General features: G+C 50.3%; 1 protein-coding gene across 2 annotated transcripts in view; it reads right to left on the bottom strand.

Annotated features, from left to right (window-relative positions):
• Positions 1-24147, bottom strand: part of LOC119383013 (neurobeachin) — a 292413-nt gene that overhangs the window by 42388 nt on the left and 225878 nt on the right. For both annotated transcript variants that reach the window (XM_037650973.2, XM_037650975.2), the window contains exon 38: positions 16010-16127. In XM_037650973.2, coding sequence (XP_037506901.1) covers positions 16010-16127 — 118 coding nt within the window. The remainder of the gene's footprint in view (positions 1-16009; positions 16128-24147) is intronic.

Below are 24147 nucleotides of genomic sequence, written 5' to 3'. Positions count from 1 at the left end.
TATGTGACACTGGAACTGGAGGCCTTTTAGGTTATGACAGCCAAGCTACGTAGCATGAGTGCACGGTGTGCCTCGGCCGAGGTGTTTAAAAATGGCTATACTCGGTGGTTACAACCTACGAAAAAATGTAAGCTCAGCCCAGAGACATCACTGTGTGTCCCACAGACAGAGAATTTGCATAAATGCTTCATCCAATAGCGCTTACTTCATGAGGTCAAGCACTTCTCAGTTGTTTCGGACAGTTGACTTTCCCATACACACACGCGTTTGTGTCGCTGGTTTTAGGTCGAAAACTTGAACGTTCTGGTAAATTTCGTCGGGGATTCTGACACAGGGATACAGGGATTCGTTTGGACGGCAGATGCACTTGAGTGGTATACTCCACGGTGTCGTAAGTGCATACTCTGTATAAGACACTCGCATTCCCACGAAATTTGTGATTAAGCAGAGGATACGATGCTCGGTCTTACACGCGCTCTCTATACGCTTCCTGTATAGTCTATTTCACCATTCAGTTGAACTATACACAGACGCAGAGAGAAACCACGTCTTATCCTTTCTCGTTTCCTTACACACGAAAAAAAAAAATGACAGTAAAGGAAAGAGTTCGGCAGCATGATACACTTGCTGTAGCAATTGAGGGCGAAAGCCTGCAGCACACTTGATAATGCGTGAAGTTATATATATAATCGGGGACCAGACTTCATGCAATACATAACGACGAGCCACAACGCGAGAGACATGCATTAATTGACCTCGACGCTCTCAGTCGATTGCACTGTATACCTCCCCTTACTCCCTTGAAGCTCTCTACGCCTCACGTGATATTGCACTGCCGCCGGTATCGGCCAACCTTTGAACACAAAGCGATGACGTCATGTCACGACGTCATCATTTGACGCCATCTGATAGCGTCAACAAATGATGGGAGGTCGGGTTTTCCAATTACTTGAGGAAAGTTTCGCTTGCAACTGGTGCAATAGTCGTGCGAATATAACCACTGCCCAATCGGCTGTATACCGTAGTATCAGCGCATTGAACCAGTTCTACCCGCCGTGGTGGTTCTAGTGGTTGTGGTGCTTGACTGCTGATACGAATGTCGCGGTATCGAATCCCGGCCGCGCGCAGCGGCCGCATTTCGATGGAGGCAAAATGCTAGGGGCCCGCGTGCGATCTAAGTGCACGTTAAAGAACCCCAGGTGGTCGAAACTTCCGGAGCCCTCCATTACGGTGTCTCTCATATTCATATCGTGGTTTCGGGACGTAAAACCCCAATAAATATTATATAACCCCAATATACACACACACACACACACACACACACACACACACACACACACACACACACACACACACACACACACACACACACACACACACACACCACACACACACACACACACACACACACACCACACACACACACACACACACACACACACACACACACACACACACACACACCACACACACACACACACACACACACACACACACACACACACACACACACACACACACACACACACACACACACACACACACACACACACACACACACACACACACACACACACACACACACACACACACACACACACACACACACTACACCGCGGAACGTTATAGAAAAGTGCGCTGGAAAAGCACGCGTGACGACATCGCATCGTCGTCACTTTCTCAAACGCCGCACGAAACCGCACCGGCGAAAAGTATGCGCGCTATGCGTGTTTGCCTTTCAGCGCGCCTTCTCTTTCACTCTCATCTTCGCGCAAGCACTTTCGGGTGCGGGTCTCGGGCGCACAGAGGCGAGCCTGCAGGAGTCGTATAACGACTGCCAAAGAACTGTCGCTCCGCCTCCAGTTCTTCTCGCTGACTCGCGGTTCTTTTTTACTCTCACAGCCTTTTTCTATACTCTTGAAAGGCTGCAGGCAGCACGTGCGCCTGCATTCTTTGCGCTAAATCCGTGCACCACCCAGAAGGCTGCTGAAGAAAAACCAAGGGACGTATTTTATGATTCCATTCGGACTCCGATATAATTTATTAAGAGCCCCACGCTGCAGTGACCGATAGGCGCGATAGGAAGGACGCAGGTTCGTGCGACGAATGAGAAAAAAAAAAAGCAAGAAGAAGGAAAAAGCTAATAGAATCGTTTGCGACACATTGAATTAAATCAGGACCAGCAGATCCCCTATTCATAAAAAGCACTCACGCTACAATGTTCGCAAGAGAAATGTCAGCCAATTCAGGGGCCGCATTCGCAAAAAACATCTTACGCTAAAAAGAAATCGCGCACCTGGCTGATTCTGTTTGAGCCGCTTCTACCGTTAAACGATAAACTGGCGTATACGCAGGCAGGAAAGGCGAACACTGTAAGACGGACAGATTGATTGATTGATTGATTGATTGATTGATTGATTGATTGATTGATTGATTGATTGATTTGAAATGTAGCCGCACATGGATTACCTGGCTCGGCGACTGCGAATCAAAATCGCGACATTGTGCTAAGCAGCTGTACGACATAGCAGATCCGTCATGGCGGACCAAACAACAAAAAATCGCAGCATATCCACGGAGTGAATGATGATGAGTGGGCGAAGCTGCGGAGGTTCATCGGTAAACCGTGAATCTTCCGTGAATTCTGCCCAGTAGATCATCACCGACGTGAGATCGGGCGCGTTTGTACTAAAGGTTCGATGAGTTATGACGACTTGCAGCTCACTTTAATTTTACATGTACGCTGTGAATTTTCATTGTTTAGAAAACTATTGCTTTAGAAAACATCTGGCGTCTTTCGTTAAGCAGCTGGCGTCTTTTCGTTTTGCTTTAGAAACAACTAGCGTTCTTTCGTTTTGCTTTTACAAAACATCTGGCGTCTTTCGTTGGTTTATTTGAACAATCAACGGCGTTTTTGAACAAAATTTTCATTGTTTAATCATGCACAGGAGAAATCTCACCAGGAACTACCTTGGAGGTAAACAATGGCTGCTAATGGGAATGAGAGACAGAAGAAGTGGGCTTTTTGCTAACACTTACACTTCTTGTCGCGGACAGTTTTTTCTTCGGAGATCCGAGCACTGAGAAAAGCCACATGTGTGGCATACGGCCCCCGGGTGCGTGGCCTTGAAGCACTGAAAGGTCGTCTCACTGAATGGGCCGTAAAACGGGGGGACAATGCCACACGTGTCGGTGGTTGTTTGTGTGTGGTGTGTGTGTGTGGTGTGTTGGTGGTGCGAGGAGGAGAGCCCAGCGGAGTCGGCACGGAGCATCAGTCGCCAGCGAACCACTTGAGCTGTGTGGACGTTTCTTCTTGGTGTAGCAAATAAATCAGTTCGTTTTGTTTTTAAACACCGGCTCTGTACGTTTCACCTTTGGATGTCTCACGACTTGATCTAACGATTCGTAGAGACACTACACTCTTGGTGCCGAAACCCGGGACTTTCTCGCCGTGGACTTCGTGTTGTTTATTCAACCGTCAACGACTCCACGCCTTGAACGCCTCGGCAACGACGGACGTGAACCTACTCCGGTGAGCGAACTGTTTAACGAATTTGCTTAACAATGGAACGTCTCGTAAAGAAGAGAGGGTCATACGAGCTCAAATTACGCGACTCATCAACGATTACGAGAATCGGCCACAGCCGCTCGATGAGAATGAAGCCGCAATCCTGCACACCAGACTTACCAGTTGGCATAACGAATTGAACACTGTCAACGACGAAATCGAACCCCTGGTGACAGATGAAGACGCGGAGAACGAGTTCCAACAGACGTGTGAATACAAAGACCGCGTCGTAGCCTGCCTCGCTCGCCTGCAGCGGCGAATGACTGTTACGAGTCGCCCAACGAACGCCGAATCAGCGGGCAATGGCGGCGCTTCACAGACGACGGCGGAATTCAGGACAAGGGTGAAGCTCCCGAAATTTGAGCTTGTGAAGTTCAGCGGGCGGTGCTCGGACTGGCAACCATTTTGGGAAGTGTTTGAGCAGGTGGTTGACAAGAACGAAGAACTGTCACTTATTGACAAATTCCACTACCTGAGGTCGTCAGTCACGGGTGATGCTGCTGCTGCTCTTGCGGGTGTACCACCTACGTCTCGATGCTATCCCGACGCCGTAGAACTTCTCAAAGGGCGTTTCGGGAACAACGAACTGCTGATGCAAGAGCACATGAGGAGTCTGCTAGACATCAAACCAGTGCGCTCTTCGGATGACGTACGAAGCCTTCGCCGCCTTTACGACACTCTGGCAGCACACATCTGCGGACTTGAGTCGCTGGGAAGGAAACTCCACACCTACGGTGCAATGCTGCTACCTGTGGTTCAGAGGGCCATGCCTCGGGACATTCTTCTCGACTTTGGAAGGAAGTGCGCCACGGACGCCAACTCTACCTTCGACGATCAGCGGAGTTCATCCACCGAGGGACCGGAGCCAACAACACCGGAGGGAGACAGAGGTACAGTGAACACTTTCAACAAACTCCTGTCTTTCCTAAAAGTCGAAGTCGAGAGCCGAGAAAATCTTGCTGCACTTCAGAGTTTGGACTTAAAGCAGCCCTCGAGGGAGATTCCCAGTCAGAAGCAAAAATCGAACTCAAGAATGCATGGCACAACTGCCCAATCGTCGGCAATGTTGCATCAGAACGTGACACCGCAGGACTGCTTCTTTTGTGGAACGAGCGAGCATGCAACGACAAACTGCGATGCCGCAAAAGCACTTGAAGAGAAAAGACAGCTTCTGCGATCGTCCGGACGATGTTTCAGGTGCACGAGCCGAGGGCACTTATCGAGTGCATGCCGTGTGAATGTGCGATGCGCTAAATGCCAGCGAAAGCATGCAACAACCATGTGTGACCCATCGTACCCAACCAGACCTCCAGATACTAACGATGCCGTCACTAGCACTCAAATAAGTCTCGAGGCTGTCACCAATGATGGGACCGCTCCTAAAGAAACCGTTTTGTTGCAAACAGCAACGGCTCAGTGTAGCGGAGAGTCCTCAAACGCTCACGTGCGAGTTATGTTTGATGGGGGTAGTCAGCGCTCCTACATCACCACACAGACCGCGCAGAAGCTTGGGTGTGAGCTAGTAGGACAGGAAAGACTGAGTGGTTGGCTTCTTTGGAGACACCAAGAAGAACGGCCATTTCGAAAAGTAAAGGTGTTTCTGGAAACGAAAAGGGGTGAGAAGCGGGAATTTGAAGTGCTCGAAACGGATGTCATATGCGACCAAACGATTCCCAAACCACCAAAAGAAACATTGGAGAAATTGGAAGCTTTGGGCTATGAATGTGCTGATTCCAACGACCATGGTCCCAAAGACATTGGTTTGCTGATTGGAGCCGATTACCTATGGGACCTGACCACTGGCCGAACGGTCAAATTAGGGAAACGGCTCAGAGCAGTGGAAACGGCAGCAGGATGGACGGTGCAAGGTCCCGTTGAGGGAAGCAATAACGACGGTCACTGCGCCCAGACCGTGATGCTGCGCACTTCGGTTATCGAGATGACAAGCGACACGCCCAGCAAGCACTGGACGCTAGAATCGATCGACGTCATTGAGCGGAATGAAACAACAAGTACCGCGCTAGAATTCTTTGAGAGCACTCTCTCAATGGCGACACGGAAAGACTTTGAATGCGGAGCCCTCTCGACAACTGAATTGAATCGAGCTGAGTTGTTTTGGGTCCGTCACGAACAGAAAAAGGGCTACTAACGGAGTTTAAGAGTGTTCAAGAAGAACGGCAGCTTCCTGCAGATTCCCCACTGAGAAACACATCACTCATGATTGACGAAATGGGAGTACTGAGAATCAGCGGAAGACTACAACATAGCAACATGAGCTATGAGGCCAAACACCCAAGCGTGCTACCCAAGGAAAGCAGCGTAGCAAGCTCCTAATTAGACATTGTCATCACCAGGTACTTCATGGAGGAATTCGCGACGCTCTGACGCAACTTAGAGAGAAGTACTGGGTGGTTGGAGCTCGACAGCTCGTCAAGAAGTCCCTGAGAGAATGCGTAACGTGTCAGCGCTTTCATGCACTACCTGCCAACGAGGTACTCGCTCCTCTGCCGAGAGACCGAATAACGGAGGCTCAGCCCCTTTGAGGTAACTGGTCGATATTTTGCCGGACCTCTTCTCATTAAGGGGGCATCTGCTGCGAAATGCTACATCGCCTTGTTCACTTGCGTAGTAACCCGAGCGGTTCATTTAGAACTAGTAAACGACATGTCAACAATCTCATTTCTTCTTGCCTTCAGGAGATTCATAGCAAGACGTGGCATTCCGAGCCCAATTTACAGCGACAATGCACCATGGTGGGGCGGGTTTTACGAGCGCCTCGTAGCACTGACGAAGCAAGCATTGAAGAAGACACCTGGAACTAACGACTCCAACGAAGGAAATGACCTTGTCATTGCGGCGGGGAGTGTGTCGCGGACAGTTTTTTCTTCGGAGATCCGAGCACTGAGAAAAGCCACATGTGTGGCATACGGCCCCCGGGTGCGTGGCCTTGCAGCACTGAAAGGTCGTCTCACTGAATGGGCCGTAAAACGGGGGGACAATGCCACACGTGTCGGTGGTTGTTTGTGTGTGTGTGTGTGTTGTGTGTGTGTTGGTGGTGCGAGGAGGAGAGCCCAGCGGAGTCGGCACGGAGCATCAGTCGCCAGCGAACCACTTGAGCTGTGTGGACGTTTCTTTCTGGTGTAGCAAATAAATCAGTTCGTTTTGTTTTTAAACACCGGCTCTGTACGTTTCACCTATAGATGTCTCACGACTTGATCTAACGATTCGTAGAGACACTACACTTCTACTTCTACTAACGTTTCCTACTGGAACATGCCAATGGCTGCTAATGGGGAATGAGAGACAGAAGAATTCGGCTTTTAGTTAACGCGCACGCTGCGAATTTTTTATTGTTCAACAACGCGCAGGAAAATCTCCCCCGGCACCACCTTGGAGTCAAAGCGTAAGACTGGTTACGCACTACGACTACTACGACTACTACGAGGGACGAACGGGTGCCGCCTTAAGGAGCTTCGCCCCTAAAACTTTCGTAAAGAATATTTCAGCCGATCACAGTGCAGGACATAGATTTAATGAAGCCGGGCTGACCAATGGGAAAATGCACTTACGTAAGAAGCTTGTGAATTCGGCCCCAGGTTATGATAACGATTCCTTTCACATAAATACCATCCCTTTCTTATCACACCACACCGTTGACAACCGGGCAATGCAGGTGATAACGTTATAACAGGCGAAGCGCAGTTCATTGGCGCAACTAACGGAACGCGAGAAGGAAAAGAGCCGCGAGCCCGAATGTAGCAACGAGCGCAACGCGGTCGCTTAGGTGTAGCGAGGAGGGAGCAGTGATGGGAGAATCTAGACGTTACAAGGATGGAAACTGAGGACACAATGTAAAAAGTACAGGGAGGAGGCATACAACGTACATGTGCAGCAGGAATGGAAGCTGGTGTGCTCCATATGCTGCGGAGCACAGAGCACAGTCCGCGCTCTGTGTTCATGCATAATCACACAGAGTTGTGATTGAGTATTCTATGCACTGTGTACCTGTGCTCTGGCGGTGCCCAGTATCTAAAACACAAAAAAAAATTCGAAACGAAAAACTTTTTTCCTCAGCACGGAGAAGACGCGTACTTTAACGCACATACATCCACAAGTTCGCATTTTCTCTGGCGCATATAGCTTTCACGTCGTTGCACGGTTTTTAGCGAGAACGGAGGGCGGAGGATAAGCACGCGCGGGTTCCTTATTTATCTCCAACGGGCTCGTTATTCAACCCGACTCTTTACGCATTCAAGGCCCCCGCGTTCTTCTCCCGCACGGCTGCTGCAGCGTTCTCGAAAAGGTTCCAAGCCGCACCGCGCAACCTCTTCGCTCTCTCCGCACTAGCCTGTTTATACCCCGCGAGTGCGAAAGCTGCATAGGGTACATAGCGAGCACACTGGAGTCGCCTCTGCTTCTATAGAGCCTAGAGACGTATAGTAGTCGCGCGACGTGCGTAAACAGAACGAGCGGGCCACGCAGCATCCGCCAACTCGGGCTCTGACTGATGGCGGCGCGCGCCGGATGGGCAGGCCGAGGTTTTTAACCAACCACTTAAGCGCTGGTTTACGACATGTGTATACACTACACACCGCGAGCAGATAGACGCCCACTGCTGCGCAGCACATTAGGCGCACCGGCGGAGCCTCACGGAAGAAGAGGGTTTTGTAGAACCGCAGGAGAAAACAAAAATGTTCCCGAGAAATTTTAACGACGCCAGAAGAACGCGCTTCGAAAGCCATAAATCTGAGAACTTTTCGAGGCGGTCACATAAGCGAACTAAAAGGGTCGTATATAACGATCCGTTTAGTTGTATAGGAACTGGAACGAAGCGCTGCTTCGTTAACTTACCGCGCGGTTAGGTCGTGTAAAGTTTTGTTAAAAGCTTGAAAACCAGTGTTCGCGTGACCGCAGAGCTGTCGTAATGCGATACAGAGACCCATGTTAAACCTATACCTGCATGTGATAGCACGAGTAGCAGCTGAGGGGGGTGGAGGTGTTGAGGGTCCTCCAAGAAAAAAAAGTTTATGGCTACGCCATTGCAGCTGCTCCCCATCTTGTGAAGGCGTGCCATTCGATGTGGCACGACCTCATCCCACGCCATGCTTGTTACTTTCCTCTCACATAGGCAAGGATCGCGACATCGTGCGGATAATAAGGGAAAAATACACGCCGTTCAGAATTTCCAGCACGTCGGCAAACTACAGTTGCCCCATTGGTACCCTAAACGTGAATTCGACAGCAAGGAACGTCTACGTACTGGCGCACTGCAACTGCATAGCAGAAAACGGTGAGCCGCCAACAAACACCGTCGCTCAGCTTCGTGCCACTGCTAAAGCGCGGCAGGTCACATCGAGGCTGCTGCGTCTGTATATGCGCGTTACATTGACGGCGGCGGCAGCGACGCCAGGCGCGCGCCGTAAATCTCGTCGCGTCGCGCGTATATACGCTCACTCGGAGCGGCGACAGTAAGGCCGCGCCCTTAAATCAACGCCTACAGTTCGCGTACGCCCTCCTCCTGTCTCCCACCCCGCTACGCTCTTTCCCAAGAGCCCAACCGCAACCTAAGTACGGGGGAGGGTTAGGCTCGGAAAAGGTAATAGGTCTCAGTGATCGCGCGAAAAGATTGCCTGCGTGGTGTCCCGGCTCTCGCATGGGCCGCCTTCACGCGGCGGCAGCGCCTCAGGTTACGCTATATTCGAGGAACGATACAGCTGCGCCGTAGAACGAAGGTGATACCATCTTTTTTCAGTTAATTAGCAGACAGGCAGACATTTGCGTGAACACCGCATAAAAAGACCTTTGCGACGTTTCGGTCGCAAAACAATGTGAAAGGTGTGACTATATTAAATAAGGCAGCACACGCCGCGGCGGGTTGCCAGGTCTAAACGAAAAAAAAAAAGACAAAAAATTGGAAAAACTAGCCAAAAAGTGGTCAATTTGAGCCGAGGGCAGTGCAAAAAATTACACCATCTCCCGCTAAAGGGAACCATGTGTGGATGCGAAGCAAGCGGGGAGCCAGTGTCAGCGCTGACGTTGACACTGGCGCTGACGCTTTTGCTGGCGCAACTCTGACACTGGCGGCGCGTTGACGCAGGCGCTCATCGCGGCGTTGCGCAGGAGAGAATGAGGCGCGCGCGCTCCGTCATTATTATACCTCGGAACTACCGTGCCGCCCCCAGCGGAGTATGCACTGGTCGCACCAGCTGTCGTGCTCGCCGCTCCGTAGAGTAGGAGGATTCCTAGAAGAGATAGAGGGGGGAGCGTATTAGAGGAGAGAGAGGGGCAGGGTACGCGCATGCGCAGGTGGGAGTGGACGCCGCGGGACGCGGGAGGGAGGAATTACAAGCCCCCGCCATAACTGCTTCGCATCTGATAGCCAGAAGTAAGCTACGTGTGCGCGAAAATAACGGCGACTTTTAATGTGAAATGACTAGATGAAAGAACTGTTTGGAGAAATGTAAAGGAGTACAGCAAAAAAAAAAAAAAAAAAAAACCTTCAAATCGTAATTGCTGAGGTTACATAAATGGTTAACTTGCGCAGTCATTTCGACAGGATGACGAAGTTCCTTGCGCTGTAGCGGAAATGACACTCTCTTCACGGGTCCTCCTTGACTTTTCTTAAAAGGACTAGAAGCAACAGCCTTCTGCGACAATAACAATGAGTATTGCATCAGTGCTCAAAATCACAGCTGTAGTGACTGAAGCATAAATTGTATACCAAATCGTTTCTCGCGTGGTGACGAAGTCCGAGCAGTTAATATTCCCGAGTCGCAGTCCGTGCCTAATGATAAGAAGTGGCGCACAGTCCGTCAGATATCCCATTTCTAAATGCGATGAGTGCAGGGTGTCCTGGATGCGGAGCGCTTTCAATTTTCCTGTTCACTTATTTGCAGTTTAAATTCACGTTCACCAATAGCTGGCCTGCAAATGAGTCCCCATGGAACAGTTTTCCGCGGAGTCACGGCCACTTATCCAAAAGTATTTCTGTAATGTAAGGGCCAAATTCAATTTTACGACCTGGATACACGCCTTGATAGTCATGTTTTCACACCGCACAATCGAAGGGCACGGCTACGACGTCACAATATAGTGACAATTTTGTTCATATCGAGGCACCAAGAAAGTAGCCAAAAAGTAGCCAAGTAGCCAACAAAGTAGCCAAATTGGCGCAACGTAGACAAACCTGGCAACCCTGCGCCGCGGTGGTGAAGTGGTTACAGTACTTGACTGCTGACCCGAAGGTCGCGGGATTGAATCCTGGTCACGGCAGCTGCATTTCGATGGAGGCAAGATGCTAGAGGTCCGTCCGCTTAGGTTTAGGTGCACGTTAAAGAACCTCGGGTGGTCGAAATTTCCGGAGCCCTCTACTACGGCGTCCCTCATGATCATATCCGGTGGTTTTGGGACGTAAAACCCCGACAATTATATTACATAAGACCGAATGGCAGAGCACTACATCATAGAGGTATGCACAATACATCGGGCACGATATCTTCTCACGCGTTCGCTCATTGGTTTCCTTATCTAGGATGGTCGCGGCATTCTCTAAGCTCGTATTCATGCTTGGATTAACCACAGGAGATGAGTTTGACAGCATGTACCGGCATATAATAGGATAGTTACGTAGTTATAAGCTTCCACATCGCACAGCTATCGGCGACCCTATAGACAGCGAGAAAACGCGACAATTAAGAACCCGACTGCATGAGGTCGCCAGCTGATGAAATGCCGTTTTTAAGTTTGGCTCAACTTTAAGGTCGCTTACTCCATGATACAACGACAGCCACAGGAGTATGCACCATCCGGGAAAATCAGGGTCCAGTATTACTGCTGTTCGCAATAATGTCACCAGAACGCGACCGTTACCGCCGCTCAGGTGGAGGTCTAAAAGGCGGTGCAGGAAGTACACTCTAAGCCAAAAATGGAAAAAAACGAGAGTAACTGCCGGTTTTAGTCCTAAAGACCAACTGTTACTCCCCAAAAAGACCAACTGGAACAATGGCTGACATGGCTCAAGTTGGGGCATAGGTTGGGGGAGTAAGCGTTTAGGGTTAGGTTGGAAGGGAGCAACAGAAGGACGAACGGCAACAGTTTCTCTCGGCGCGCAACCGCTGCTCTCCTGCAGGACGCACCCAGTATCGGTCGATGCATGGGCCACATTTTCTTGCGGGCTGGCATAAGGAAACTAGTTTTTGTAAATTGAACAGAGAGATACGCACGCTAATAGGGACATTTGGCTTGTACGTAAAATTTTAATGTTACCGTGTTACCGGAACACATGTTTTAGAAAGGTTTTACCTCCCCGTACGTAAACGGATACCTTTACGTTTGAATAAACCATGAAATGTTGATGATAACGGCATTTAAATTATATTTAATTTATATAAGATTGTATAACCGCTGCAGAAATATCTCGAGGGGTTTTTAGCGTAGAATACCGGGTTATCCGACGATGTTGTCGCCATCTTGTGACGCTTCGTGCAACCGTAGTCGTGGACACGTTTGTTTTCGCCTAGTGTTTTAGAGGAAAAAAAATGATTGAAAAGGTAACTCATTCGTAATAATGCCGCGGCAAGGCATTTACACCAGAAGTGGAACGCACGATGTTTCTGAAATAACAATTTTTGCTTGCCTGCTTCATCTTGTTCCCGCTAGATGGCGTCACCTATCCAGCCTGTCGGGGTATTTATGTCAAGGCTTCTCACGTTTTTACCGCTTCGGTATTCTAATTCTAGGTCACTCTAGTGACTCTAGCCGCTGAAACAAAGTGATCGCAATTACCGCTCGCACTTCGGCTTATTTTTACTCGGCGGCTGGAGCCTCGGCAAAGCGGGTATCGCGAGTAGCCGCGAACGAATGTGGATTTTCGAGATAGGGCCGTAAACGTAAAGCCAATCCGGAGAGTAGTTCACGTTCCGTAAAGGCCCGCGTATGCGCAGATTCGTTCCGGCAACTCGTAACACGGTAACGTAAAGCTAAAAGCCCACAGTACAAGCTAAAATCGCCCAATAAAAGGCATGGTTGCACTAGAACGCCAGCACCTGAAGCTGTTGTCGTCGCAAGTCAAATGGCGTGTTTGCGTATAACATTTGGCAGGAGGCGTTGCATTTGGCATAAATATAGCCTGAGAGTGTGGCAATGAAATGCGAAGCTTCGCGAGACTCCGTGTATACTTCGCGACAAACAAGCGGTTGAGAGAAGTACACACACGTACACAGTTGATAGACTTTACATTTGCGGTTTTATGCTGACAACGAGACTGACAGCGAGCTAACGCCGCTGCCTCCCTACCCCCTCATCTCTACCTTGTCACTGGCTGATTTTGGCGGGAGGACAGTTATCGCAATCGGGTCCGGTAGTTTGACTTTGTGTTTAATCTCAGAGCAAACGGACGTTATCAGCTCGGGCGGTGTTGTCTTTTCAAAGGGGAGGCGGCTCTTCCGCAAAAAATAGTATTATTAATATTGATATTAATAATAACAATGATAATAAAGAAGAAGAAAACACACCTCCGGGCAAAAAAGAATAAAAGAAAAAACTGGCCTTTTAGCTAGCGCAAAGGGAGCACGGCAAAGCCTGCAGGCCTAGTGTTTTCGCGAGAGACTCATTGCCTTGACGTTTTCAGATGTATACATTGTTACCTTCTATTCTCTTTCGAACATCACCACTGGTTCTGCACGCCTATACTCATTTCACTAACATGTCAGAACGCGCAACGACCCGTCGGTACCTACATAACCCCGTTTCCTTTCAGACGGCGCCGTAGCGTTTGGTGGCGCAGTGGTTAGCGTGCGCGCATGGTGATTAAGTGGTCGCGAGTTCGAATCCTGTGTGTTTGTTGCAAATTTTCTGAAATTTCTTTCTGAACGAGATGTCTGTGTATCATTTGTACATCCAAACAAATATGTGTATAAACCTCAATGTGCTCTAGAAGTCAATCAAAAGCGATTTTTTTTTTCGGCCCAGAAGAAACTAAGGAGTAACGGGAAGGAGCATCCGTTGCTCCCTTGAGGAGCATCAGAAAGGAGTAACAGTTGGTCCTCAAGGAGAGCAACGGTTCGTCCCCTTGCCATTGCTCCTTTTAGGAGAGGAATGGGAGTGGCAAAGCACTTGCTCCCTCAAAGGAGGAACCCCTATACCCCCGTTGCTCTCTTTTGGCTTAGAGTGTACGTGGGATTTCGAAAAAGAGCCAAAACACGTACGTTTCGTATTAATGTACCGAACAAAGGAAGTACAAGCTGTTATTTTCAAGCCGATAACGTTCGAAGCATCGTCCAGCTTGACGTGTACAACGCTCAGTCGCATGAGTATGTACTTTATACTGCTGCAGCTGAAAATTTATACGCTGACAGGAGGACTGCCGTATCTAGAAACACAGGTTTAATGCGGCGGTTGTGTCGTTTGCGCATCGAGCACACGGTTCTCAGGGCAGCCGATTATTTACAAACAAACGACGTTTTTCTATAAAGCCGTACAAAGATTCGCAAGAATGCGAGGTGCCGCCTTAAATTTTAAAACAGCTGTGGGGGTGAAAAGCCTGGTTCATCCTTGGCGTTTACTTTTAACAGAAGAGCTGTTTAAGCTCGACGTTCGGTGCTGGATCGTTCGTAGAAAGTCACGTTGCCTAGCAACCACTTCGCACGTACAACTGCGCATGGCTTTGCCGAGTGCGCCGCCTATAGCAACGCGTTGGAAGAAGGAAAAGAGGAGGAGAACAGAAGTGGAGAGAGGAGGAGGAGAATAAATAAAGTAAAAGAAAATTTCTTGTCAAGGCGGGATTCGAACCCGGGTACCCACGGGCCGAAAGCAAGCGTCGTAACCACTCGGCTATCCAGGCACGCTGCAGTGCAAGTACTTATGGGAACCACCATATGATTACGTTGCTATGGGCTAGAGAACGAGAAAAAAATCACAGCATATCCACGTGGTGAATGATGATGAGTGGGGCGAAGCGAACTCGCGCTGCAGCACGGCGATGGCATTGGCGCGAGCGTGGTCCTTCTTGATGGAAGATATTGTGACTAGATTGTTTGAGAACCACAATCTGTTGCACACACCGCAAACTATGGCCGAAACTGTTATCAAGGATCTCCCGCTGGAAGCGCGCGTCGGCGCCTTCGGGCAGAGCCCGCCTGATGCGTTTTGCAGCCACTTCACGTGCTCGCACAGCCTCGGGCTCTGCCTGCCGGTACGCGCGCTTTCTCGCCGCTTCACGGTCCTTCACATTTTGAAGATCCGATTCGCGCCGCAGCCGTGCAGCTTCGGCCTCGCGGGCTCGAACGGCGGGGTCTTCGCGCCGCAGCCGTGCAGCTTGTCGAGCAGCTTCGGCCTCGCGGGCTCGAACGGCGGAATCTGCTTCGCGGCGTCGACGTGCAGCTTCGGCCTCGCGGGCTCTCACCTCAGGATTTTGTCTGCGAGCGCGCGCTGCCGCCGCCTTCCGTGCCCTCCGTTCCGCAGCCTTGTCTTCCATCTGGCGACTCCGAGCTAAAGAAAGTGTGCCAAGAGGGAGCCTCATGGCGCGTTACTTCTGAAATGTTGTCTTCGGGTGTCGTTGAAAACACGAGACGTAGTAAAGAAGAAAGAACGCCACACAGGCGAACAGGCACGAGAGTGTCACTCGTCAACGTCGTCTTCTTCTTCTACTGCATACCAGAACGCGCGCTTCTCACGAGCTAGAGGTGGCTACTACAACGGTACAAACAAACGGAGGATGGACAGACTCACGGTATAAGGAGCTTCGCCCCTAAAAGATAGAGAGAAATAACATCCGTATTGTTCTGCCCCCTCTTGAAGAGAGCGGCCATGGGCTGTGTGGTTGCCTTTGAAGTGCCGCCGAAGGAGCGTCTTTTCCCGCCGAAGGAGCCTCCTTTCCCCAAATATGTCCCGACTGGAGGGCCCGTTCTTATCTTCGAACCCCTTCCTTTGTTACCCACTTTAAACGGTGACACGTGCGACCATTAGAGTGCAGCTCGGCGTCGTCTTTGTCGGCTCTTGGAGAGTGAGAAAACGCCGCCGACGAAAGAAGAAACGCAAGGGGCAGTCTCGCCCCAGCAGCCCAACCAACAGCACCGCTTTTTTACGGGGACCGAGTGCTTGTGAATGTCTTAAATGAAATGTATCTCTATTCCTGCTAATTAAAGTTAGTTTTGTTTAAATGTTCACCGGTGTTCAACCGTTAACTGGCTGGATAGCGGACGCTTTGACCCGTCAAATGCGAGCTGCGAGACCAGCATACGTATACTTCAAAGGCTTAATTTACAACAAGGTATGTATACGTCACTATCATCCAGCTTGACCGGCAGGTCATGTGGCACGGCATGGCTCTAGAACTGCTGTAACAAACAAACAAACAAACAAACAACAAACAAACAAACAAACAAACAACAACAAACAAACAACAAACAACAAACAAACAATGCAAGCGAGAGGTGCACTCACTACGTGATGCCAGGAAGATCTCGAGCGCGATGTTCTGCAGGAGGTAACGCCTCGAAAAGATGGCCCGGATCTCGGAGAAGTGCCACTTGCCATGCACGTGGTCGCAGTACTTGATCGCCTGCGCACAAAAGGGAGGCACGCACGCGTCAATGCGAGGGCTATATGTTTTCAACTCAACGTCGTGCATGTAAAAGAACGTGGACGCAACAATCACAACGACAACAGCGACACAAATGATGGTGTTGACTGCAATTCCCAGAACAAATAAGGCGAACGGGACACGCATACGCACGACATCTGCGCACTTGTGGAAAAAAACTCCCAAACTTCGTTCTGGCTCTTCTATACAACTGAAGCATCATTCCACGTTAAAGTTATGCGCTCGTTAGCAAAGTTTAAAAGACATTTACCTGCAGGAAAAAAAAAAAAAGGACGGCGTTCAAGATCATCCATACGTATCTGCTCACAAAGGGTGTCCGGACAGGGAGTTCCTCGTTCCGGCTATGTTTCCGGAAAAAGTGTTATACGCGTTTTGTGCACGTTCCTTAGCAGCTAATAGGGCATTTCTCAACAAACTAGCGCTGAGGCAGCGTTCACGGTACTGTCCGTGTTCTCGCAAATTGTCGAAGCGCTCTCGTTATAGAAAAAGATTTAAAAAATGTCCATTGAGCCAGCACGTAAAAATTACGTTGCATTACTGTAGATGACCATGAACTACACCTTTATCTCATGCGGACACAACTGCAAGTGCGACGAATGCGCATGCGTTTCCCACTGCTCGCGATCCCAGGGCGCTACCCCATATCCATTCTTACGATTGCACACTTATAGGTAGGAAAATGCGCATCCGCGCCGCCACGATGCGCTAAGCGCTCACAAACACGTTAATGGTATACGATCAACAAAAATGAGGAGCGATTGGTGGCCAGGTTGCACGAAGCACAAAACAGAATAGAGATCAACCGAGTCCCTACACAAATTCGCGCATCTCACTATACACAGAGACAAACGCCATCCAGGCCGCACGGAGAAGGGGGCCCGGCGGCCGCGCGTTTTCCCCAGTGACCGGTCGCAGATTGAAACGCGTTGCGAACAACCGAACCTGCGGCTCCTCCGTTCATGCCTCGTGCGGTATATAGAAGCGGCTGCCGAGTGACGCGAACAGGAGGAGGGGGGAGTCCGGCAATTTTTCTAATCGCGGCGGGGCATCAATCAACGCGAGCGGCACGAGCGCGCGTGGTGCTCCGCCAATGCGCGCTTGCCCCTGGAAGCGTGTGTCTGTAGCATAGCACGGAAACCGCGCGGGGAAGCGCGCTTACATACTGTGTACGACAGACATAGCCGAGCTCCCCCGTATACCAAGGGAAGAGAGCAGCACAGGCCCCATCGTTTCGCATACGTGCTGCGACCCGGTGGCGCGCCACTTCACGGGAGGCGTTAAAACGTGTTCGCCACCCTTCGTACTGTACTTTAATTCCCACAACACCCCATCATACTATACGACCCCCTTCCGCTCGTCTGAAACGTGTAACATGTTATTCTTTCAGAACTGCGCGCCACACACACAGTTTCGAGATGCGGTAGACTGATTTGGTTCGCCGCCGGTCGCGGCTACGCAGCGGAAGCTCTGCCTATCGCGCCCACGGCTCCGAACTTAGCACGCGACTCAGACGCGCGGTCTGCACCAGCAGCGTGCAGCAGCCGCAAGAGCAGGCTCGCCGGAGGGGGTGTTGTCCCCTGGCGCACGCGCGCTTACTCCCGGGTTCGGCGTTCATTAGGCACTCCATATGGGACGGCGGCAGCGACGATAGCAATCGTAACAGGAACCGGCGCGCGCGTAATCGTTCCCGTTCATCGGCGCCCGCCGCGAGGACTCGCGCCCCCCACCAGCCATGCGGCGGCAGCAGCACCGCACTGCCCTCGGCGCGACGGTGTCCCGAGAGCGCATCCCGCGCTCGCGGTAGCTGCGGTGTATATACGCGTACGCTGAGGCGCTGAGGAGCGAGAATATAGGCCCACTCAGCGCCGCGTCCATCTCTCGAGCATGGCGCGTCGTGAGAATGAACGGCGCCGTATGGCGCGCGCTGCGATATGAACAACGCTTGCGTGTTCGCTTTCTCACGGCCGAACCGAAAAAAAGAAAAAAAAAATAAGTAAATAACCATAACGATATGCCATAGTCTGGGAGGCGGCGGATGCTTTGCAAATACGCCGGAAACTAGCTTCACGCAGGGCTACGCATTATGCAAACCAAGAGTGAATAAAGGAGTGAGAAGCGTGCATTGCAAGTACAACAGCTCCTCCAATGCACAAGGAACGCAAAGAAGCAAGTCGGAAGGACACAGCATTGCAGTGCACTCCTCGTGTCCACAGCTCCCAAGAACATCGTACAGTCGTGGAAGATGGAAATCTGAGTGGTTCATTCAGATAGCATTTCTGTCTTGCGTTGTATACGAAATATGTTGTCTTTATACCTTGCTAATCCGAGCTTATTCACGCATGCACTTACTGCGCACGCCGAAGCGACCGATACACTTATCAAGGCGAAAGCCTTAGATGGCTGATCAAACGCGCAAATGGACCGTCGGCGTCGGCGGCGTCGTGTGGTGTAAGATATCATCATCACGTGATGACGTCACATGACGACGTCACAACGTGACATCGTCTTATCCTCAAAGGTGGGCCGAGGTGGACCTAACGTCAAAGCCACGTTAGGTGCAGAAAGCTTGCAATGCCTCCGATCCCGGAGGCAGTTCAAAACCACGTTATAGGTGCAGAAAGCTCTCGGAGGGGTGAGGGGAAGGATCAATAATACATTGACTGAGAAGAAAAAGAAGCCTTTTGCCTTCGAGCCGACTTAGGCGACTACGTAAGGGGCCTCGCGAGTGTATATTTTAAATTTTAATCCTGTCCATCATTTATACACACTCCATTTTTGAAACTCGGCTCATTTCTCTCGCACAACGAGAAAGAACTACGAATGTATTAAAACTCGCAAAGCGAAAGCGCTTCGCGCGAGGAAGCAGAAGAAGAGAAGGAAACGCGCTCTCTGCATCGAGATGCCATTTAAGCGCGCCCCCATTGCAAGGATCAAGCTTCGAGCAGCTGCACATAACGCATATACAAGCCGACACAGCTCTGACGTCACGGGGTAAAGCAGTATAGACCCTGCGTGGATGAATCGCATCAAGCGAATCCAATCGGAGAGGAAAAGAGCGACGAGCGGGCCGCGTTGCCGCCCCGCTCCGAACAGATCTCAAGCAGCGCGCGCCATGACGCGCCTCTCGGCGTATACGCGCGTTTTTGCCAAGAACCCGGCGTCCATTACGTCCCCTCGCCGCTTGCTATAAGAGAAACAAGTGCTTGAAACTGAAAATGGAAAAGAAGGGTCGGCCGTTATAGCGCTGTTCGACCGTGCGCGCGCTGGACGAGTCGCGCACTTATCGCAGCAGCGCGCACTAATCCGTTTAGGGCGCCGTTCTTTCCTGTCCCGACGCCCGTGGGCGGCGCGCGCAAGAGCGCAATCACGTGATCGATACAGTCCGGGGGGCTCTAATTCGATTGCGAATCCCCATCCAAATCACATTAGCTAGAAGAAAGCGCTTCGCGTGCGATGACGCCAGCAAAGCCTGCGGCGCGCGTGCACGCGCTGTCCGCGGAGGACGCAGCAAAAGCGCGACCCTCTCTGGATCTTCGCCTCAACATGCGCGATTGGACATGGCTGCGCGGCGTCTGAGCAAAAAGTCATCGCAACCCTTTCTTTGTTTAACGTGACTCCGCGGCACTTATATATACCGACAGCATGCCATAAAACAAAAGGTGCACTAAGGTAACAGTCTGGGCTTGTTGCAGTATAGCTTGTCGGGCTTGCTGCAGTATAGTGAAGAGGCTTGACACACACAGCGCTCGTGTGCGTCGATAACTGTCCTCGTCTTCTGCGCATTTACCCTGTGTCCTGTGTAATAGGTGCATGTCAGTGTACGTAAGTTAAGACGTATCATTTATAATTGTAGTTGAACTTGTGCTCACGCGACTGAGTCTACCTCGAGAGGCGCAGGCGCAACGCGATGTTGCTGGCTTGGAACGATGCGTGAACGCGTCGAGGATGCTCGAAAACTACGAAAATGTGGCGCAGGAACCATGATATATATAATAATCGGGAAAGAGTGGCTTCCATGAAAACAGCCTCTCTGTATCGCAGTCGGCTACGCTTGAATTGGGATTCTTATTCGGCAAGATATCACACGCATTAATGGATTTTCAAGGGAGTTCATCATGCGCGGTGAACACGTTCGGTGAACACTGGGAACACGTTAGTGTCTGGTGTACACTTTATATACTGACACGCACACAATAAGTATCTACGTCATCATAAAACACCGCGCGCACACATTGTACAATAAGTATCTGCGTCATCATAAAACAGCGCGCGCACACACTGTTTTATGATGAAGTTCGACCAACTCGCCCAAATAGTTATCTTTGCTCAAGCATCTGCGCATGAGCCGTAACACCCTGTGTCACAGCGGACTGGCTGCAAGGAAGAACCTGCCGCTTACGGTGGAACATCTTCCAACCACGGCAGAACATACAAGAAAACGTCTACCCATTTTCCACCTCCTCATACGCACGTGAGAAAGAAAAGGAAAGTTAGACGTGATAACTTGGCCTAAGAAGCTGTCCAGCGAGCAATTTACCGCAATGCTGCTGAACATCCGCGTTTAACAGCCGCAAGCCAGTTCGGTTACATATGCGCGAAGGGAACGGAATATCTCTAAAAAAAGGTATACCCGTCGCACGAGCGAGTCTACCATAGTTGGCGCTTGCAGCAAGGGCACGAACATAACAGAAAAAAGCCGTTATAAATAAATTATTGCAGACACATTTAACTACAGCGTAGCCTGCAATCCGCTCTCTGTCGAACCTACACAGGTGGACGTGCGCGAACGCGGTAAAGCCGCGTGTCATATGATCGGAGAGGCAATCGAGAAAAACGGAAGCTTATCAGCAACCCAGGCAAAACAAACATCAGAGCTAGTATTCAATTATGGGAAGCTATTCGAGCGTGCGCGATCAGACGTCTCTTTCTTCCTTTCTCTCTCTCTCTCTCTCGTTCACTCGCTCTTATGTGCACCTGCCTGCCCGGTCATCGCAGACTATACGTCGCGGATAATACACGAACACGATCGATGCTTCAGACCATTGGCGAAGGACAAGCGTGATGGAGAGTCCCGCGTACAACTGCATCTCTCCTGTGTCTATAATCTGTACAGGCTCTCTGAGCGCGCTCAGCCGAGTTTGTATGCATTTTCGATAAGTCAACCGTAAATTCGCCCGGATGGAGCGACTATCGTTGCGATCGGATGACCGTAAGACAAACGCGCTTCGATCGAGCGCGGAGACAAAGACTGAGACGCGGTGCCAAGGAGCGTGCGAGTCTCTGTGTGTATACGGCTCCCTCCCTCCACGTCCGAACGATTTCTGCGGGAATCGATGGAGTTTAGAAGCTCGCAAGAAGAAGGAAAAGAGCGAAACTGCATAGACAGATGAAATTAACGGACGAGGAGACCGGTCTGGTGTATGTACGTATACGTGGATGGACGATTAGACTCGCACTGCCACGTATAGAGATATTGCCGCATCACGCGCTCTGTGCAAGGGACAACCTCTTCTCCAAGTCAACGCTGCTGACAAACGGCGCAGGCTCATCAGATAAAGAAGACGAAGAGGAGGAAGAAGACTCGGTGTCCACGACGAAAAGACTGACTGCACCTCCGGTGCAGCTGAGGCACAAAAAAAAAAAAAAGGAGACCCGAGAAAGACAAGGCACGTCTACCGTCCCTTCCCATGCATGCGTCGCGAGCCCTTATCGCCGCCCGGCATCCCACCGCCGAGGGCGAAAAAAAAAAAAAAAGAAAAGAAAAGTTAGCAGGATCTCCTTCTTCTTCGTCTTCTTCTTCCCCTTGTTAGTCTCGGCCTCATGAGCAGGAGGCCACCGCAGAATGCGCACCGCGGGAGGAAGCTGAAGAAGAGGGGACGCGACGCTCAATCTGCGACTCCTATCTCGCTCTTGCATCGCTCCCTATACTTGGTTGCGCGAAACAGAAACAACAGGGACTATAGCGCGCGCGCGCGACCACCGGAATATAATATATTTTTGTCTACATGTCCTTTCGCCCTCACTCTTCGCCTCCAAAATAGCTGCGGAGAGAGAAAGCGATTCTTTTTCTCCTGCCCCTGGGGCACTTCTTAAAAGTCTTGCGTAGAAATAGCGATCGGTGCTCGGGATCAGTTTACCTCGTGTTTTGAGTGCGGAAAGAAAAATCGCGCTCCTCAAGTAATGAACGCTCGTGAGCATAGGTCGGCAAAAAATGTGGAGCTCACTCAGACTCACTCACGACACATATCTTACCCTTAGGGCTCACTCGGACTCAAACTCGCCAAACTTTTCCTCATCCGGACTCACTCGGACTCAGACTCATTACAATTTTTCTCAACCGGACTCACTCGGACTCAGACTCACCAAAATGTATTTCACCCGGACTCACTCAGACTCAAACTCACGGCTCGATCTGAGTCTGAGTGGGTCTGAGTGAGTCGACGCATGAGTCCGCTAGCCTATAATTAGCCTTTTTCGACTATAATGCCAATGCTCTTTAGCGCCAATATCTCGCATAATCGGTGCGCTTCTTAGCGCATTTTGATCTCGTACCTTCAAAGACGAGTTATCTGAGTTTGCAGTTCAATAAGGATCTTTTCGTTGAAAGAGATGACTCACACATGATATTTTGATCAGTACCTTGCCGTGAAGAGGTTTGCGGGGGTAGGTCAAGGCACCTCCTCCCCTTCTCCCTCCTCAACTCATGCGTCTGATCAATAAATATTGAGCTGACGTATGAACGGTAGCGCGTTGAATTATGTGGGAGTATACGTGAGTATAAACGTGAGCCGACATAAGGCTGATAGTGATGCTGAACTTGAGTACATAAGACCATAGGACGGCAAAAAATGTGGAGCTCACTCAGACTCACTCATGCAATAATTTTGCCCTTAGGGCTCACTCGGACTCACACTCACCAAACTTTTCCTCAACTGGACTCACCCGGACTCAGACTCACCAAAATTTTTCCCAACCGAACTCACTCGGACTCAGACTCACAAAACTTTACTCACCCGGACTCACTCAGACTCAGACTCACGTCTCGATATGAGTCTGAGTGAGTCGACTCATGAGTGAGTTCGCCGACCTATGCTCGTGAGTGAACGCGGCGGCCACTGCGTTTACATATGCGTTCTGGTCAAGGCGAGCGACCCCACCTCCTCTTCTTCCAGCACGTATACCAGTTCCCGATGGTTCACTGAAATCGGGTACGTATACGTCATGCGAAGCAGCGTAATGCGCAGTGTCATTTTTGTCTGACCAGAGGGTATATAGATATGTGAACGGTGGCTAACGACTGCCTGCGTGCAGAGAAAGGAAGACATCTGGAGCTTTACGTTCCAAAACCACGATATGATTACGAGGCTATAGAAATGCGACTGAGTCCAACGATTTCGCAAACACAGCGCAGTGCAGCATCCCCTTTCCGTCATACACTAAAGCTTTGCATGTACTTCAGGTAGAGAAAAAATAAATGCTAATATTGCGCGGTCTAACACTAGGAAACTACACAGTATAGGTTATGAACAAAACTCAAAGGGCACGCCTGAAATCCCTCCGAATAGCCCGAAGAGAGCTTCCCAGACCGCCCAATACTTTTTCGAGAAAAAAAACCGCGCTCTTTGAGGCAAGCACAAACGCACTCTCAACCAAATGACTTTGCACTACACAAAATACAACAAGCCCCAAATACACCTCATTGCCAAGTGTGCGGCTCCATATGCTGACTCTATCTCACACATACTGGCACTGCCCCAGAACCAATACACCTCAACGCCATTCACTCCACTCTAACATACTTACACGGTGGGAGGCCTGGTTTGCGAACCTGGGCAAAAAACCTCCTCGTGGGCAACTCTCCTTCACCATATACTCATTATCTTTGGGGCATTAAGTCAGTGAAACCTCACCCTAAGAGCTCGGACCCGGACATGGGTTTTGAAAATAAGTTTTTTTCTCTCTCTCACACAGCGTCCTT

The sequence above is a fragment of the Rhipicephalus sanguineus genome, chromosome 2, assembly GCF_013339695.2.
Source record: "Rhipicephalus sanguineus isolate Rsan-2018 chromosome 2, BIME_Rsan_1.4, whole genome shotgun sequence".
Taxonomy (NCBI): domain Eukaryota; kingdom Metazoa; phylum Arthropoda; class Arachnida; order Ixodida; family Ixodidae; genus Rhipicephalus; species Rhipicephalus sanguineus.
Note: the sequence above shows the minus strand (reverse complement) of the source record. Positions and strands in the feature narration are given on the sequence as shown.